Consider the following 17,124-nt stretch of genomic DNA (forward strand, 5'->3'; position numbering starts at 1 on the left):
TAAAGGTAGGGCATCTGCCAGGCTGGCAGTTGGCATGGCAACTCCACCGGCAGGATTTGAGTGTCAGCTGGGCCTTGGACCCCGAGCCTGTACCGCAGGGTTGAGCTCAGCCCCTGAACAAGCAGCAGTGTGAGAAAGTCCTTTTACATTTCGCTCTGAAGGAAGCTGCATCAGCTATTATTTCTACGACATGTTTCAACAGTTGCTGAAGCCAAAGGAGAATCCAACAGATGCTTTAGCTGAGCAGGAAATTTAGTGTGATCCGAGCGCTAAGCCTCAGGGCAAACTTTTTCTCTAATCAGTAAACAGCCTTTTCAAAAGCTCCACGCAGCCTATTGCACAGGGACGTTTAAAATGTGCAATGGGTGTCGTGTTCAGTTTCAGAAGATGGCTCCCTCAGGAAGACCTGCCTAGTCTCCAAGTGGCCCACACGGTGGGCACGAATGAAGTGCTCACTGACCAGCAGTTTGACTGCCAAGGCTATTAACATACCCCTCGTTTTTGTCTTATTCTATTTTCTGGGCTGATGGGTTTGCTTACAAATAGCGTACTTGGCTGCAGCCTTCCAGTCACCCGCTAAAGGAAAATGCAAAGTGGTTTTATCAGCACAGAAAATGGGGATGGTGAAACTGACCAGAAGGATGGATGGAACTGACCGCTTTGCCTTCCCTAATAAGATTGGGCTGCAAAACTGACTTGAAAAGCAGTAATCGGGCAGGGAGGAGGCAGAAGGAAGAGACAAGGGGATGTCTTCTCTGCCTGTTTCAAGGGGATGAGAGTCTCCCCAAAATTGGTTGGTTTTTCTTTTTCTTTAAAAATTCTGCGTCAGATGCAAAGGAGCGGAGGCACGACGGGTTGAAATTGTGCATATTCACAGACTGAAAATATAACCCGAGATACACTTTATGCGCCATCAAGTTGGTGTCAACTCTAAGCAACCACATAGATCAGTATTTCTCAACTGTATGGATGGACTTCAATCCACACATCTTAAAGTTGCCACAGTCGAGAAACACTGAGAAAACATGCAGGTTTTCTCCATGACAATCTGCCCCCAACCTGGTTCTTCAGGTCTTCCACTGGTTCACCTTGTAACTGAGTCCATCCATCTTAAACCACATACTGGAAGAGAGTTGGGTGTATTTCATCACAGTGCAATTCCATACTACTTGAATCTTCACAGACAGCGCACAGTAATGCAAAGTGCATCAAAGCACTATTTTCAAGCTTCCAGATGTGTCTGACTTCTTAATCAGATCTAAACAAAGTGGTCTTGTTCACACCTAACCCAGGCCTACTATATGTGAGTGGCGAAAATCCAAACCATCTCTAGAAGGTAGCAAAGATACAGGTAGTCCTCACTTAACAACCATTCATTTAGTGATGGTACAACAGTGCCAAAAAAACCATCTTATGACCAAACTGTTGCAGCATTCCTGCGGTCAGGTGATCACAATTCGGGTGCTTCGGAACTGGTTCGCATTTATGACCGCCACAGCATCCCATAATCACATGATCACCATTTTTGACCTTCGTGGCCGGCTTCTGGCAAGCAAAGTCGATGGGGAACCACGTGATTCGCTTAACAACCACTTGGTTCACTTAATGCCTGCCGCAGAAAAGGTCATAAAATCAGGGCAGATTCACTCAACGACCACTTCACTTAGCAACTGAAATGCTGGTGGCCATTGTGGTCATTAAGTGAGTACTACCTATACAGAAAATTCTTCCTTGCCCTCTAATGGTCTTGATTTCTACAGCCCATAATGTCATCATTATGAAAGTTGGATATTGAGAGAGATGCTTTAGAGCTTGGCCAGTTAGCTGGCAGCATTTTCAATGAACCAGAACACCAATATCTGGTTTCAGTTCTGGGTTGGTAGGTAATTTATTTTCAAGATCAGCATTGGCAAAGCATGGTTGTAAGTTGCGGAAAATGACTCAGAAAGCCAGTGTGGCTCACAGGCTGCAAATCTGAGGCCCCTAAACAACCTACAATGCCACTTATTTAAAACAACAACGAAGAGATCACGAAAGGATGGCACTATCACTTTAAATGATTTTTTCCCCCATTTATTTCTCAAGACGTCAGATGTGAAGTTTAAACAGAAGAAAGCTGTTTGCCCCAAACTCCTCTGTGGAGTTCACGAACAATATAATTTTAATAATTTATCCATAATTCAGTTACTAAGAAAGGCAGACATCTGGAAAGCACAGTGCTGCTTTTGAGCTTCTTGGGCTACCAGAGTCTGTTCACATCAACCAAGGGGCTCAGCATTACCTTGAAATATAAACCAACCATGTGAATTTGATAACAGTCTCTACACCTGTCTTGAAGAGATGGGAAGAGATTTTATTTTTGGGGGGTTGAAAAGTTTACAATGCAGTGCAACCAGTGCTCAGTTAAATGTAAAAGGCAGCTGTATAAATGCTAAATAGCCAAAAGAACGAAGAAGGTAGCACGTTTTTGGTTTTCCCACCCGCACCCACTTTGTGGGTTTCTCACAGTGCAAACTCGAGATTTTGGATGGGAGAGGAGGAGGAAGAGAAGCCGTGGAGACCATGATTGGGAGGCTCCCAAGTATGGTGAGGGACTAGGCAGGATGCTAAGGGGCCAAAAGGGTCACCGCCCCCCTAGCATCGCACAACTTAAGCTCTGTTGACTTCTGCATGATCTCGGGGCTCAGGAAAAACCAGTCTCACAAATGCTGCAGAGGGGAAAGGGAACTGACAGGCAAACCACTACAAACTTGGATTTTGGTCCCTGAATCCATTTCTAGACAGTGTCGTTGTTGCTTTTTAGTTCCTTCACATTTTTTCCAGTCTGAGAAAGAAGGGGTATGCAACATTTCAGAGCAGTGGAGATAAGGTGGAGGAATGAATGAATGAATGAATGAATGAATGAATGAATGAATAAAAATAAAAATGTACTTTGGACCAGGAGAAAGATGGTCCTGTATCAACCGTCACATTTAGACAAGTTCAGCCGAGCAGAAGCATCCACCTCTCTTGCCCCGCGATAGCCATTTCCTTCTTTGCAGATCCCTGAAACAAAAGCATTACAAGCATCTTCCCCAGGGGAAGCGACCTATCACTTGGAAGGGCAAAGCCTTCAGAGTTTTCGCCCACACCGTCTACTTTGGAAGGAAGGGGGCCGTCGGTCTCCTTGACAGAGACCCAACTTTCCTCAAAAAGGGCAGATGGGGAAACCTGGAAGGAGAGAGAGAATCTGTCCTTAGGATGAACGGTCGAAAGTCGAGGACTACCTGTAAACCCAAACAGTTCAAATCATCCAAATAAGACATTTTAACTTTTCAAGGTTACAATTCTTGATACGAATGGCATTGGTTTACAATGATCTGACTAGGCCATTGGTGATTTTATTGGGCTAGAACTTGATTAGGTTGCTTTGACGACCTTTCGTTCATTTCTGCCTTTCCTTGCCATCAGCCAGAAGTTACTCTTGACCGATTACTTCTGAACTTACCTTGTTCCTTATTTTGTTGACTGCCCAGACTGCATAATTTACTAGAGGGGGAAAATTATTAGTGGGGGAAAAACGGAGAGTAGAATATTGTTGGAAAGTTTAAAAGTGCTTTTTCTAAACTCTTCGCTCAATAGAAGAAGATGCCAATCTTTGGGAAGATGGTTGTTCTTAGCCACAAAGTTCAGAATAAGGGCAGCAGTGGGTAAATGATGGCGCCAGAGCCTCGACGTGTTTTCATAGCTGGACTGAGATTTGAAAAGAGTTTCTTCATTCATATATGTACAACTATGCTGCACCATTATGGGAAGTGAACAATACAGGTAGTTCTCAACTTACAACTACAATTGGGACCAGAATTTCCATCATAGTTCGTTGCGGTCGTAAGTTGAGTCACCGCATGACCGGACTTGATTTTATGACCATTTTCACGGTGGTCGTTAAGTGAATCCAGCTCCCCCAGTGGGCATTTTTTGTTGGAAACCAGCAAAAGAGTCGCAAGATGCGACCGCGGGATGCTGCGACTGGTTCCCAAGCTCCCAAAATGCGATCAGGTGACCGCAGGGGGTGGGGCGACATTTTGCGACGTTCGGAAATGCTTTGCGGGCCGTAAAGCGCCCATTCCGGGGCTGTTGTAACTTCAGAACGTTGTGAAATGAATCGTTGTAAGTTGAGGACTACCTGTAATTCCTAAATGAAAAAGAACTAGAGTTAATAAACTATGAAACACTTAAGCATGGAAAGATAAAATGAACGTAGCCCTAGCTTATTCAAAATGTAGTCTGCCTTTTTACGATTATACCTATGGGGATTCATCCAACTATTTCTGGATTTTAGACGAGCTTTTTCCCCCGAGTCTCAGTTCGCTTATTTGTGTTACAGGGGGATAACAACACTAACTTCCTTACCAGGGCTATTTAAGGAGGACAACTACATACAGTAACGTGAAGCCATTTAATATTTCAAAATGTCCTGCGAAGTTAATTGTTGTTCCTGTTGTGATCGCTTTAAGACATCGGCTCGCCATACTTCCTGATCCCCTGCACAACCTCGCTGTTTAGAACCCCAGAACCCACCTTTACAAGCTGTGTGGTCTGGAGAGCAGCTCCATTTTGGGAGACCTGGTTTGAAAAGTGATTTCGCCTCCTGGCAAAGGGGAAGCAGTGAAAGGTGTGAGGAAGGCCAGGAGCCACCGATCTCCCATTACTTGTCGAAGATTGTTTCGCCAACCCAAGTCGTACTGGCGATTCCCCTCGAACCATTCTTTGGTGGTCTGCCCACGCAGGGCCAGCAAGCTGTGGAACACTAGAAAACTGGCGCAGAACAGGAAGCCCACGACGCAGACGTCGGTTACAAAGGCGTAGACAAAGGCCGCAACGTCAACTTGCCCTGCAAGAGATGGAAGGTGAGGCGTAACTTTAGGTGCTTCATCTAGAACAGTGTTTCTCAACCTCAGCAACTTTAAGATGCGTGTCAGGCTCCCCAATTAAATGTTCACAGAACACCTTATCGGACTCGCATCCATCTTCCAGCAACCCGTGTCAACTTGCGAGTTGACCAGCAGGGAGGGGGAGCATGGTTGGAGTGGGAATCGTCTGCTTTGGGCTAGCTGCTCCTTGCATCAAGGTCATCGAGCAAGAATCGTTACAGCCAGATGCTGGCACGAGAAGGAGGGGCACATACCTAAGAGGGCAGTGGGGGGGGAATTTGAAGTTACTGTGATTTTAAAATGTAGAAACGCACGGGAAATCCCACTCGCAACTTTTTCTCTGTACTGAACGCTTCGCTTCATTAAATAGATTTATAAGCAAAAGCTTATGAGTCGTAATTGAGTGAATGCTCGAGTGTTCCAGTCATCACATGTGTAGACTTCAATTCCCAGAATTCCCCAGCCAGCCATGCTGGCTGGGGAATTCTGGGAGTTGAAGTCCACACATCTTAAAGTTGCTAAGGTTGAGAAACAATGATTCTAGAACTTAGAACATAAATGCACATGGAAGAACTTGGACAACTATGAGTAGCAGAAGTTGAGTGACCCACAGAAGCAGACAAAGTAGCCGCTTTTCCCAGCCTAGTGCCTTCTGCATCTGTTGGATGTCAACTTTAATAACCTCTTTGGCATCGCCACATCTGGGGAGCACCAGACTGGGGAAGGCCATATTATAGCATATTTGCACTAAGTGGTTTCTCCCAGGCTGACCTTTATTAAGATCTGGTCTTAGAAACCCTCCCTTGATACCAACAGTTAAGATTGGAGTGTACAGGAAACAGGGCCTTCTTGGTGGTGACTTCAAAGGTGCCACTCCCTTTTCTTGCCTAATGCATAGGCAGTAGATAAACAGGCTGTCTACAAACACATCGACCAATTTTAAAGACGTTTCCGTGCTGTCTTTTAACTCTAGCAGGAAGTACTGCAGACCTTTTAGAACAACTTCCCAAAGTACTGCTTACGCTTGCCAATTATTCAGCAAGTGGGAGGACTTAACCCACCTTGGCTGATCTCAGCAGCTCAAGAAAGCAACCCGGGGCTAGTATTTGGATGGGAGGCCACTTGGGAATTTCAGGGCTAATTCATTAGATTAAGGAGTTGAAAAAGCTTCCTGAAAGCAATGATCTGCTTTCTGCTCTGTTGCCCAAAAACCTGCATGGATGCAATCACTAGGAGGCAAACCCAGCTTCAGGTTGTCTTCAGCTTTTATGCTTGCCAGTATTTTTTTTTTGTAATCTGTTCAATTCTGTCTGATTCTCTGCGACTGCATGGACAAGTCCCTGCAGTTTTTTTGGCAAGGTTTTTCGGAAGGGGTTTGCCATTGCCTCCTTCCTGGGGCTGAGAGAGAGTGGCTGGCCCAAGGTCCCCCAGCTGGCTTTGTGCCTAAGGCGGGACTAGAACTCACGGTCTCCCGGTGATGCCTTCACCACGACACCAAACTGGCTCTCTTGCCAGTATTTATTATTTATTTATTACGCTGACATCGCACCCTTCCTTCAGGAGTTCAAGGCATCGTATAAAGAACTTCCTATTTTTCTGCACAACAATGAAATGTCGAGGTAGGATGAGCTGAGAGTGACACCAGCCCAAAGTCCTCCAGGGAGCTTCCACGGCTGAGGAGGGATTAGGGGCACGTAGGAAGAGGGATGCTTATCAGCACAGTGGACACTATCCATTCCCCGAATAATAGAAAATAAATTAATAGAAAATAAATTAAAATGCGAAATTCGTGGCCCGCTACACTGATGTGCCTTTCACAGAACGGAGCATCTCTCACGCATTCTTACCCATCAGGAGCATCAGCCAAGGCAGGAGGAGGAGGAGGATTGTGTGGGCCAGGCCGCCTTCCTCGAGCAGTGTCAAAACCATGCTGGCGTTGAGCAAGCTACCATACAGCAGGGCGACAGACCCGTAGAACAGCAGGCAAATGAAATAGCGGTAGTTTCGATAGCCCAAGCACTGGCCGAGCAGCGTGCAATGGTGGTCTCGTCGCAGGACACAAACGTTACAGGTAAAACAGTGGCTACAGCGGGGAGGCACGTGAGACTGGCAGGAATAGCAGTAACTGGAAGAGAGGAGGAAGAATGAGTGATGGGAGTGGGTGGATGGCTTTATGGCGGGTCACTGCATCCGCTGCTAAATGGGGTCCTATCAAATTCAGGACTGACTTACTTGTGTTCTTATGTATCAAACACACTTCCTTTCTCAGCTTCAGCTTCGTTCTTCCACAAAGGGGATGCTGGTTTATGAAAACCTGCCCCACAAGCCAATAGGAAACAGGCTGATTTCATACAAATTCCCTAATCCCAGTCTAACCTTTTTTTACCGGAATTTCAAGTAAAGATCTTTCTGAGCTCCGGTACTCAAGACCCTGTGGACGTAGCATAGCAGTATAGATCTGGCAAGAAAAAGCCTATCAGAGAAACGGTCCTGGAAGAAATGCAACCTCAGCACGGAGGGAGGGGCAGGGAGCCATGGATTGCTGAGGCATAAGCCCACAAAGCCTTCTCGACGCAGCCCAGGGAGGACATCTGTCTTTGTGATTCCAAATCCCTCTTCAAACAAATATATACAAGGCAGCCACTAGATGGCAGCAGAGGAGCAGCCCAAAGCTTCTGGCTGCCCTCTAGGGGTCTGTCTGAAATTTGCAATCCACAAATATTATGCCTGATGGTTCCCCCGGCCATTTACACTTTCAGTCAGTCCCCAGCTGGCTGCCTCCTTGAGATACGGACTGCATAAACCTGGGAACGGTCAGGCCTTAGGTTCAACAAGCCTAAACGCTGGAACATTTAAAGCACCCCCTCTTCCATGCTGGGAAAGGCGGGCCTTCTCCCAGGATCATTTTTCCCTTACAAAAAAAGTTTTGAAAAAGAAATCCGATGTAGAAACGGCGTGTTCCTGCCCATGTGCAGACATCCTTCCCCAAGAAAGAAGCTGCTTCTTTCCCGCCTTCCCCCCGGCAATCTACTTCCGTCCTCAGGGAAGTCCCACCCCCCGCGCGACCCTTTTTCCCGCCACTTCTATAAGCCCCTCCCCGCACACGCGGCCCTCCTCCCATTGGTCCCCGCCGCGGCCGTAGCCCCGCCCCACTCACTCCCATCCTTGCCCCGCCCCCGCCAGCATGACGCCGCGCGTGCTGGGCGAGGCCGTGATGAAGCGGCGGGCGCTCTCCAGCGCGCTCCCCAGCAAGAGAAGCAGCACGGCCAAGGGCCAGCCCGGGAACTGCTCTCCGCGCGGCCGCAATCGCAGCAGCACCACCAGCACCTCCGCGACGATCGCGGCCGCCAACGCCGCCCCGGCGCACACGGGCAGCACCCGCCGGTCCCAACCGCGGCCCGCCATGGTGGCGCATGCGCGGCATGCGCTCCTCGCTTCCGGCTTCGCTTCAGCCGCCCCTTCCCGCTCAAACCGTTGAACGAACTCCCGCCGCCAATCAGCGGCGGCGGCGAGTTTTGCTAGGCCCGCCTCTCGGATTGATCGGCGAGTCTCCTGTCCAATCGCGGGAGGCGGGCCCGCTCGACTGTTGAGACTTCCCTGTTTACCTCAGGAGTGTGTCGCTGTGTGGAAGTTTATTTTTATTTATTTTCTATCCCGCCGTTATTATTTCGATAAATAACTCAAGGCGGTGAACATCCGTAATGCTCCTTCGTCCTCTTTTCCCCACAACAGCAACAAAAGTTGTGTCGGAGATGCAGTTATATCCAAGCCTTTGCTTACAGGTGGGCATGACGCCCGCTGTATGGACGAATGCCCTCCACCTCGACCTGTCTTTAGTCCCGGGATCTCCTTGATCCCACCCGCGCACCTTCCCCATTGTCTTCGGGCCGACTTCCATCATCCTCCCCACCCGCGGTCGTTTTTTCCTACTCCATCCTCATCCATTCACACCCCAAGCCCAAACCACGGGAGTTTCGGCTTGTTGATCTGCTCCCTCGGCCTTTGTGTGGCCTGGGGCTAACGAGCAGTTCCTGCAATCTTGGCAGCCACCTCCAGATCCATAATGCAAAAACACTGATCTGCTTTTGCCCTTCCTCAATGTCCAGCGGGGGGGGGGTTGTCCACAGAGGACGGTCAAAAAAGTCAAGATGGCGGCCAGGGCAGTGCGATCAAAGCTCTGCCTGTTTTTAACGTGCAGTGCCGATATGAATACAAACTGGGATGGCATTCTTACACTCTAACCCAGCCTTTCTCAACCTTTTGGCCCTGGAGGAACCCTGGAAATATTTTCCAGGCCTCGGGGAACCCCTGCCTGTTCAGGCTCCAACGGAGGCCAGAAGTTGCAAAATTATTATATTGGATTCATGGGTAGGCCTGCATCGATGCCTGAACAGTGTTCTTAAACTAAAAGTAAAGAATGAAGCCCAACTCTTTAATGTGAAGATGCCCAAATGTGGAATAATTTTTTAAATAAACCATGATCTCCCAGGGAACCCCCGCGGAACCTGAGGGTGCCACGCAACCCTGGCTAGAGCACGGTCTGTTTTCAGAGAAGAGAAGGGGCTTGCTGCTGTGAGTGGGGGGGGGGGGGCAAGGTAAAGAAAAACCCTTGTACGTGCCTCAAACTCATGAGAGAAGAAAAAGGGAGTTAGCCACAGGTGGGTGACCGGACCCTGAACCCGTGGGGCTGAGGATATGCGTGTTAGATAGAGCCGCTTAGGTTAGGAATTTATAGCTGATTGTGTAGAGTAGCTGGCGTCTACAAAGAGGTGTTTGAGTGGGATTAGCCTTTGAAAGGAGGAAGAGATAAGGATGGCAGAATCATCCCGGACACATAAACACATAAACCTAGTAACTAACTCAAGAATGCTTGGGAAACAGGAAGATTGTGAGCTGAGCCCTCGAAGGAGGGGGAGGACAGTTAGGGTATAAAGGCTTTGAGCTAGCTTTGTTCTTGGTTCCTTCTTGCACGGAGGGACCCGCCTTTGCAAACGCGCAAATAAAGCCTTTTCTCTGAATCATCGAACCTTGTGGATTGGAATTCTTTTGGGAGGTTTTTCCCGCTGACACTGCTTTGCACGGTTTTTATTTTAAAATAATGACTCTCAGTGGCACCTGCAGCAAACCTCAATAAAGCCAAAGTGGCAACCCATGAAAAAGTGCCTCAAACATCAGACAAATGCTGCGATTTGGAGACCTGATGTCATTTCTTGATTTGATTTCATGAAGTTTGCCGATGTATTTGTGTCCTGAGACCTGATGCAAGTCCTGCAGGCAAACTGTGACGTTTGAATGATTAAATCATTAGGGATGCACACCTACTGTCCTTTGCTCCCCTTATTCCACCCCCCCCCCCCCGCGTGGAAGCCCATGCTCTCTCAGCTTTTCATCTCCTATTGTTATTTATGATTGTGTTTTTCCTACTCACTTGAGTGGGCTTTTAATCTGAGTATTAGATTAGATTAGATTGTGCTAAAAACGAAATATTAATCTGGTACATAAATAGTCCTTTTGACATAAATACAGATGTTAATGTACGATAGGCTTATCGAGAAACAATTGATCCATAAAATGTCATACCAAATTTAATTGGCTAAGTCTTTAAAAACTGCCACAAACTGCTGCTGCTGCTACATTTCCATTGCAAGAGATTAATGCATCTTTTATTTATTACTGAATTTGGTATTCCGCTTCTCCATCCCTATGGCACTCAAGGCTACTCTTCCCAGTGATTGCTGCTGGTTCCTTTTGATACGCATGAAGCATAGCAAGTAAATCTGTACCAGGATTGCATTTGTTTAAGGAATGGAGCAACTGGTGCAATTTTCAGAATAAGTTGCATATTCCATGCTCAAATCAAAGCTTGAAGGAAACAGCAAGCAAAGCTTCTGAAACATTTGTCTTTGTTACTAAGTTGTTTTGGGAGAAATGTGAAATCCAGGAAGTTTCGTGCAAGAAATGTCTTTATGCCATTATCTTTGATTTATAGTATTTTTCTGCTTTTTTTTCTTTCTTTTCTCAGCATGGTCATCAAACAAACTTTCAGAGTAAAACAGAGACCTCTACTGGTAAGTCCCGAATTAACAGACACAGGAGCATCATGGGGGAAATGGGATGGCTTATGTAGATATCGCACCAGTAGCCGTCAGAAGAAGCAGGCAGGCAATCAGGAAATCAGTGTCGCCAAAATAATTCATAATTTTTATAATAAAATTTCACAACAGAAGGCTGTTAACTTGGACAGTGGAAATAGGAACGTTATCAGAATGTACTTGATGAGATTGCAAGCCGTGCTAATTCTGATGTGATTGGGAATACTTTCCACAAGGGATTTACTCACAGTTATCTAAAGTTTCCTTGGAAAGAATGTCTTGGGAGGCTGCTGAAAAGGGAGGTATCGCTTCTCGGCCTTTTGGCTAAGATCAAGTGTAGTATCTGTTCTTATCAGTTTAATATCTGATATGTTCTCTATTTGAGAACTATATATTAAATGGATTTTTGGAACTGGGAGTTGGAGTAGGGGCTTGCTCCCTCCACTCCAAGCATCAGCCTGGTATTGCAGTTCTTCCAGGAATGGTGCACCTCCCTTTGGGAGGAATTTGACTGGTTAAAAAATAGATGAATAGAAAGCTGCTGTGGTATAGTATCTCAGATGTCCAGATACGAGCCACAGGTGACAGTGAATAGGCACAAAGCCAGGGGGGCGAGCTTGGGCCAATTACAAAGTTTGTGAAGGCAATCATAAGGGAATGGATTAAAAAAAAACCAAGGAAGTGGGAAAATGGTGACTGTGAGATTCTTATATACCACCCCCCTCTGCAGGGAGGCAGGACGTATTTGATCAGTCCAGAGGGAGCTGGGTGTTGTACCTGAGGACCTGCTGCACTGTCAGGTGGAGTCCCTGGTTGCAGCTTGGAATAGGGAGGCAGCTGGGGCCCTGGATAGGATCGTGCCTGTGCGGCCTCTCTTGCCTCATTCAACCAACGCTCCCCTTGGTTTACGGAGGAGTTGATGGTTTTGAAGAGGCATAAGAGATGTCTAGAGCGCCGCCGGAGGAAGACAAAGACTGAACCTGACCGAACACAAGCTAGAGCTGCAATTAAGGCCTACCTTGTGGCGGTAAGAGCGGCGAAACGTCAGTATTTCTCCACACTTATTGCATCCGCAGAATGCCACCCAGCAGCCCTGTTTAGGATCACCCGATCCCTGTTAGGGAAAGGGGTCCTGGAAAATCATCTACAGAGCCATGCTGAGGAGTTTTCGGAGCATCTGCAGGATAAAATCGCTCGGATTCGCTCTCAGTTGGACTCCAAGCGTGGGACGGAGTCTGGGGAGATGCCTGGGGAGCATACTTACCCAGTTATCTGGGAACAGTTTGATCCTGTTGGACCTGAGGAAGTGGACAGGATCCTCCGGACTGTAAATGCCACCACCTGTCAATTAGTTCCATGCCCCTCCTGGCTGGTGAATGCAGCTCGGGAGGTGACGTGTGGTTGGGCCCAGTCAATGGTAAATACATCCTTGCGGGAGGGGGTGTTTCCGGCGGCCTTTAAGGAGGCGCTGGTGCGCCCCCTCCTCAAGAAACCATTGCTGGACCCTACCGTGCTAGATAACTTTAGTCCAGTCTCCCATCTCCCCTTTATGGGGAAGGTGGTTGAGAAGGTGGTGGCACTGCAGTTCCAGAGGGTCCTGGAGGAAGCAGATTATCTGGACCCCTTTCATGGGACAGAAACTGCATTGGTAGATATGGGACAGAAACTGCATTGGTCGCACTTATGGACGACCTCTGGCGGGAGCGGGATGGAGGGAGCGCATCCATCCTTGCTCTCCTTGACCTCTCAGCGGCATTCGATACCATCGACCATGGTATCCTTTTGGGGCGGCTCAGGGGGTTGGGGGTGGGCGGCGTAGTGTTGCGCTGGTCCACCTCCTTCCTCCAGGGCCAGTCCCAGTCGGTGTTGATAGGGGAGGAGAGGTCAGGCCTACAGCCCCTCCTTTGTGGGGTGCCGCAGGGGTCGGTACTCTCCCCTCTCCGTTTTAACATCTACGTGAAACCGCTGGGTGAGATCATCCGTCTCCACGGGGTGAGGTACCATCAATATGCTGATGATACCCAGTTATACATCTCCATCCCAGGTGAGGTGATGCCGTGACCGTCCTCTCTCGGTGCCTGGGGGCTGTGGGGGCCTGGGTGGGGAGCAACAGGCTTCAGCTGAACCCTGCTAAGATGGAGTGGCTGTGGGTTAACGGCCCCTCTGCTCCTAGGAATTTGCCATCTTTTCTTCTGGATGGGGTGGCACTTGGGGGTCCTCGTGGACTCTGACTCCTGCTCGAAGAGCAGGTGGCAGTTGTGGCCAGAAGGGCCTTTGTGCAACTTCATGTTGTGCACCAGTTACGCCCCGTCCTGGAGCGAGAGGCCCTTCGAATGGTCACTCATGCCCTGGTCATCTCCCATATAGACTACTGTAATGCGCTGTACATGGGGCTACCCTTGCAGAGTATCTGGAAGCTACAGCTGGTCCAAAATGCAGCCGCATGGACAGTTTTTGGTGCCTCAAGATCAGCACACATTACTCCCTTGCTCCACGAGCTGCATTGGGTGCCAGTTTGCTTCCGGGTCCAATCCAAGGTGTTGGTTATCACCTTTAAAGCCCTACCTGAGGGACCGTCTCACCCCCGTTACATCAACCCGTCCCACCTGATTATGCAGAGCGGGCATGTTGCGGGCCCCGTCTGCACGAGAACTCCATCTGGCGGGGTCCAGGAGGCAGGCCTTCCTGCCTCGCCCTTTGGAACATCCTTCCCCGGGAGGTGAGGCTGGCCTCCCTTCTGGACTTCAGGAAACGGCTGAAGACCTGGTTTTGTCACCATGCCTGGAGTGGGGAGAGGAAGAGCCACTCTTGGGGCTGGTTGGTTCCCTAGTCCTGCCAGGACCGATTCCGGTCCCCTTTGCGGGGAATTAGATCTGCCGTCACTTGGATTTTATTATATTTTATATGTATATTTATTGATATTATTCTGATTTTACTGTATTTTATACTGTTTTATTGTGAACCACCCAGGGTCCCCCAAGTGGGGGAGATGGGCGGTAATAAAAATATGATAGATAGATAGATGATAGATGATAGATAGATAGATAGATAGAGAGTTCTAGTCTCATTTTAAGCAAAAAGGCACAAAGCCAGGCGGGTGGCCAGTTACTTACTTTCAGCCCTGGGAAGAGAATAGTGGTAAACCACTTACAAAACCTTGCCAAGAGAGGGACTTGTCCTGGAAGTTGCCAAGAATCAACACTGACTCTTTAAAAAGAAGAAAAGAAAAGATTTGGGTCATAACTTCTGCTTCTTCCACAAGTGTACAGTAGTAAAGTTACTGGAGTGACTTTGGCTTAACTGCTTTCAGCTCTGGGAAGAAGGCAAAAGAACATTTAGGAAAACATTGCCAAGATTGAGCCAAAGGGGCCAAAACGAAGCCAGAGAGAATAGAGTCCTGCTTATCTGTTTGTAGCACTTTTTTGGTATGTCGACCGATACCTATAACTTGAAGTAAGTGGAAATATGCTATAGAAACATGGTTTTAAACAGTGGATTAAAATGCTTTGTCTAAGTTTAGCTTACTTTAAAACATTAAATTAGAATTGGAGTGTTTTTTTGAGGCATTCAGTGTCTTTCACAAGCCCTTTCTCACTGATCCTAAGAATAACTCCTGTTTAACAGGAGCAGCCTGCAAATGAACCGAGACTTCACTGAGTTATGCAAATGTTGATGAAATATAAAGACACAAAAAGCTCTTGGAATCTAACGCAAATCTGAGTTCATGATATCCCAGATAGAATAAGATCAGTCTTGAAAACCTTTTCCTGTCCTCCTGAAATGTCCTCAAGACAGGTATTTCTTCTGGCCAGTTTTAAAGCTCATTGGGAGGATTTCGGACATCCAAATGTAACATGTGACTTTCCGGGAGCTGCAACAAGATGGTCACCTTTTAAAGTACAAGGGGAGGCTGGTTTCCTGCAGCACTTTGAGCAAGGAAGGGTTATCCTTTCCTATAAGAAGGATAGTAATAATAGCAATTTCTCAAATTCCAAGCATCCCGAGATATGGACGACTGGCATTTGGTTTCAATGCCTGGGCACCGCACGTAGGCCGTGTGAAATAGACACATGAATGAACATGTGCAGAAAGTTTTCCCTTTGTTACTTAAGAAAAAAATAAGGATGCAATATTCCATCCATCTGGAAAACAGTTCACAGGACAAAGTGCCAGGCTCTCAAGAAGAACTCAGGTCCCTTGGTTGTTGTGATAGGAAATGCTGGGACATTTCAGAATCTATTTGGGAAACACGGTTGCGGTCCAGGGTCATAAGAGAACATCTAGAAACGAACTTGGCCTGACTTCTTTCTAAGCATGGAGTCCACCTGATCCTTTTCGTTATTAGCCATACGTTTATTCTGGAATCAGAGCCCGTGCCAAAACTCTTCCCTTGTATCTCCGTGGAAGGCTAGTGTCAGTGCTCTGAGTAAGACTTTTCCTGTACTGAAAATGGGAACTTTTCACCCTGCACAGAGATTCTTGGTCTCAGCATGGTCCTTCTGGGCCTGGCATGGAATTTGTGGGAGAGAACATTCAGCCTGCTGGGGCAGTTTCCTTTTTAAGAGCCTGTGGATCTGCTTTCAGGGGGACTACTTGGCTTCCCAACAGTTGTCTTCGCCACCCCCATCTGGTTGGTAGGAACACTTGTGCTGTCCCCTCCCCGTGGCCTTTTTAAGATGGAACCTGATCTCCCTTCCCAAGGCTGATAATACTTATTGAGGACCGGTCACGTGGACTGGTTTTGACAGGTGCAGCTGCAAAGCAGGCAGACACACCGCCTGGAAGACTTGGGGGATCTTGACCTCTAAGGGGAGCCGAGAGGGGAGCAAACAGAAAAGGAGACGGAAAGCTTGAGCGAGGGGGGACTGTGTGAATTGCAGGGGAGAGAACAGGCGCAGAGAAAAGGGTGTCACAAAGCAAGGCAACATGACGATGCAGATAGAAACACACATCCAGTACAACCACTCCTACATGGTGACCGATGACTACATGGCGCAGGAGGAGGACTGGGACCGCGACTTGCTGCTTGATCCAGCCTGGGAAAAGCAACAGCGGAAGGTAGGAGGCACGTTGGGGAGAGGAAGCAGCAGAGCCAAGGAGCGTGGGCCGGCTCCCAGGCCCAAGGGCCTTTCTGGACAGAGCGGGTCAAGGATGGCTGCCGTGCCACGGCCCAGCCGGTTGCTCCTCTGGCTCCTTGCTGTGCTGGTTTCATTGCCAAACATGCATTTGCTTCCAGTGGTACCAGCAATAAATGCTAGTAGTAATTCTGGGACGCACCTCTGCCTTCTTGGGAGGGGGAGCAAATACCTTGCGTTGGTCTCCGTGGAAGATTCTCGAGAGGGAAAACAGACAAACGCTCCTGAAAGAATGGATGCTATGTGATGTCTGAGGTCGTATCTGCTCTATGGACTCTGCAGCATGGGGGAAAGACTTGCACTGATTAACCCGAAAAAAAAAACCCTTATGTGGCAGTGGAGCCTGTATTGGGATTAACTAACCATTTCAGGAATTGCCTGCTTTTCCGAAATCCCATGATCTGAAATCATGTTTTTCTGTAAGCTACTACCCTAGAGTAAGAAAGGCATCTTCCAGCTATATTATAGGAGTGAAGAAACACATCTTCTAAGAGCCAGCTGCCATCCCGGTATATTAGATACTGTTGCCTACAGCTGTCACTTCCCATCAGCCAGGTCCACCTCCTATAGAGGACCGACCATGCGTGACATTTTGGGCACAGTACGTCAGGAGAGATTCACAGTAACTGTCATGAGTACTGATGACAGTAACGCTGGTGGACAGAAGGGGTGTGCAAAGAAGAAGGAAGGAGCGCATATGTCAACGGAATGGCATCCACCAAGGGCCAGAGCCGTGTCTGAGCTATGCCTGGAATGACAGAGACCCAACAGAGGAGGAGAGGAATCAGCTAAATATATCTTTTTGTGGCAGTTGGGAGCTTGCCGTAGCACAGCATGTTTAAAATATTATCACATATGGGGGATATCCTAATCCCTGGCTCTCAGGGATGGCCCTGACCTCTTTTCCCAACCTAATACAGGCTTGTATGTTGGTGCAACTCCCTTAGCATACTGAACAGTGATTTACAAACATGCCAGACTATC

At 47.9% G+C, this 17,124-nt stretch overlaps 2 protein-coding genes and 1 non-coding gene across 3 annotated transcripts in view; 2 read left to right on the plus strand and 1 right to left on the minus strand.

Annotated features, from left to right (window-relative positions):
• Positions 1 to 2,363: 2,363 nt before the first annotated feature.
• Positions 2,364 to 8,347, minus strand: ZDHHC24 (zinc finger DHHC-type containing 24). Its single transcript, XM_063316891.1, has 4 exons — positions 8,071 to 8,347; positions 6,761 to 7,038; positions 4,561 to 4,873; positions 2,364 to 3,210 (listed from the first exon to the last, which is right to left on the minus strand). The coding sequence occupies exons 1-3, from the start codon at positions 8,316 to 8,318 to the stop codon at positions 4,563 to 4,565; spliced, it is 837 nt and encodes a 278-aa protein (XP_063172961.1). The 5' UTR covers positions 8,319 to 8,347; the 3' UTR covers positions 2,364 to 3,210; positions 4,561 to 4,562.
• A 2,962-nt stretch (positions 8,348 to 11,309) lies between these two features.
• On the plus strand, positions 11,310 to 11,500 carry LOC134506911 (U2 spliceosomal RNA). The gene has a single exon (XR_010068843.1). It is a non-coding gene; the product is annotated as a U2 spliceosomal RNA (small nuclear RNA).
• A 4,243-nt stretch (positions 11,501 to 15,743) lies between these two features.
• The window catches only part of ACTN3 (actinin alpha 3), a 35,048-nt gene continuing 33,667 nt past the window's right edge, over positions 15,744 to 17,124 (plus strand). The window contains exon 1 of the mRNA XM_063316669.1: positions 15,744 to 16,063. Coding sequence (XP_063172739.1) covers positions 15,932 to 16,063 — 132 coding nt within the window. The 5' untranslated portion in view covers positions 15,744 to 15,931. The remainder of the gene's footprint in view (positions 16,064 to 17,124) is intronic.

This window comes from Candoia aspera, chromosome 17 (genome assembly GCF_035149785.1).
Source record: "Candoia aspera isolate rCanAsp1 chromosome 17, rCanAsp1.hap2, whole genome shotgun sequence".
NCBI lineage: Eukaryota > Metazoa > Chordata > Lepidosauria > Squamata > Boidae > Candoia > Candoia aspera.

Bases quoted from the DNA above. Each gene is read 5' to 3' on its own strand.
- ZDHHC24 (XM_063316891.1), bottom strand. From the start codon at position 8,318: ATGGCGGGCCGCGGTTGGGACCGGCGGGTGCTGCCCGTGTGCGCCGGG. The intron at 7,039-8,070 runs GTGAGTGGGGCG...CCTCTCTTCCAG, and splicing joins GGGGCGGGGCAAGGATGGGA to TTACTGCTATTCCTGCCAGT. The intron at 4,874-6,760 runs GTAAGAATGCGT...CATCTCTTGCAG, and splicing joins TTGGCTGATGCTCCTGATGG to GGCAAGTTGACGTTGCGGCC.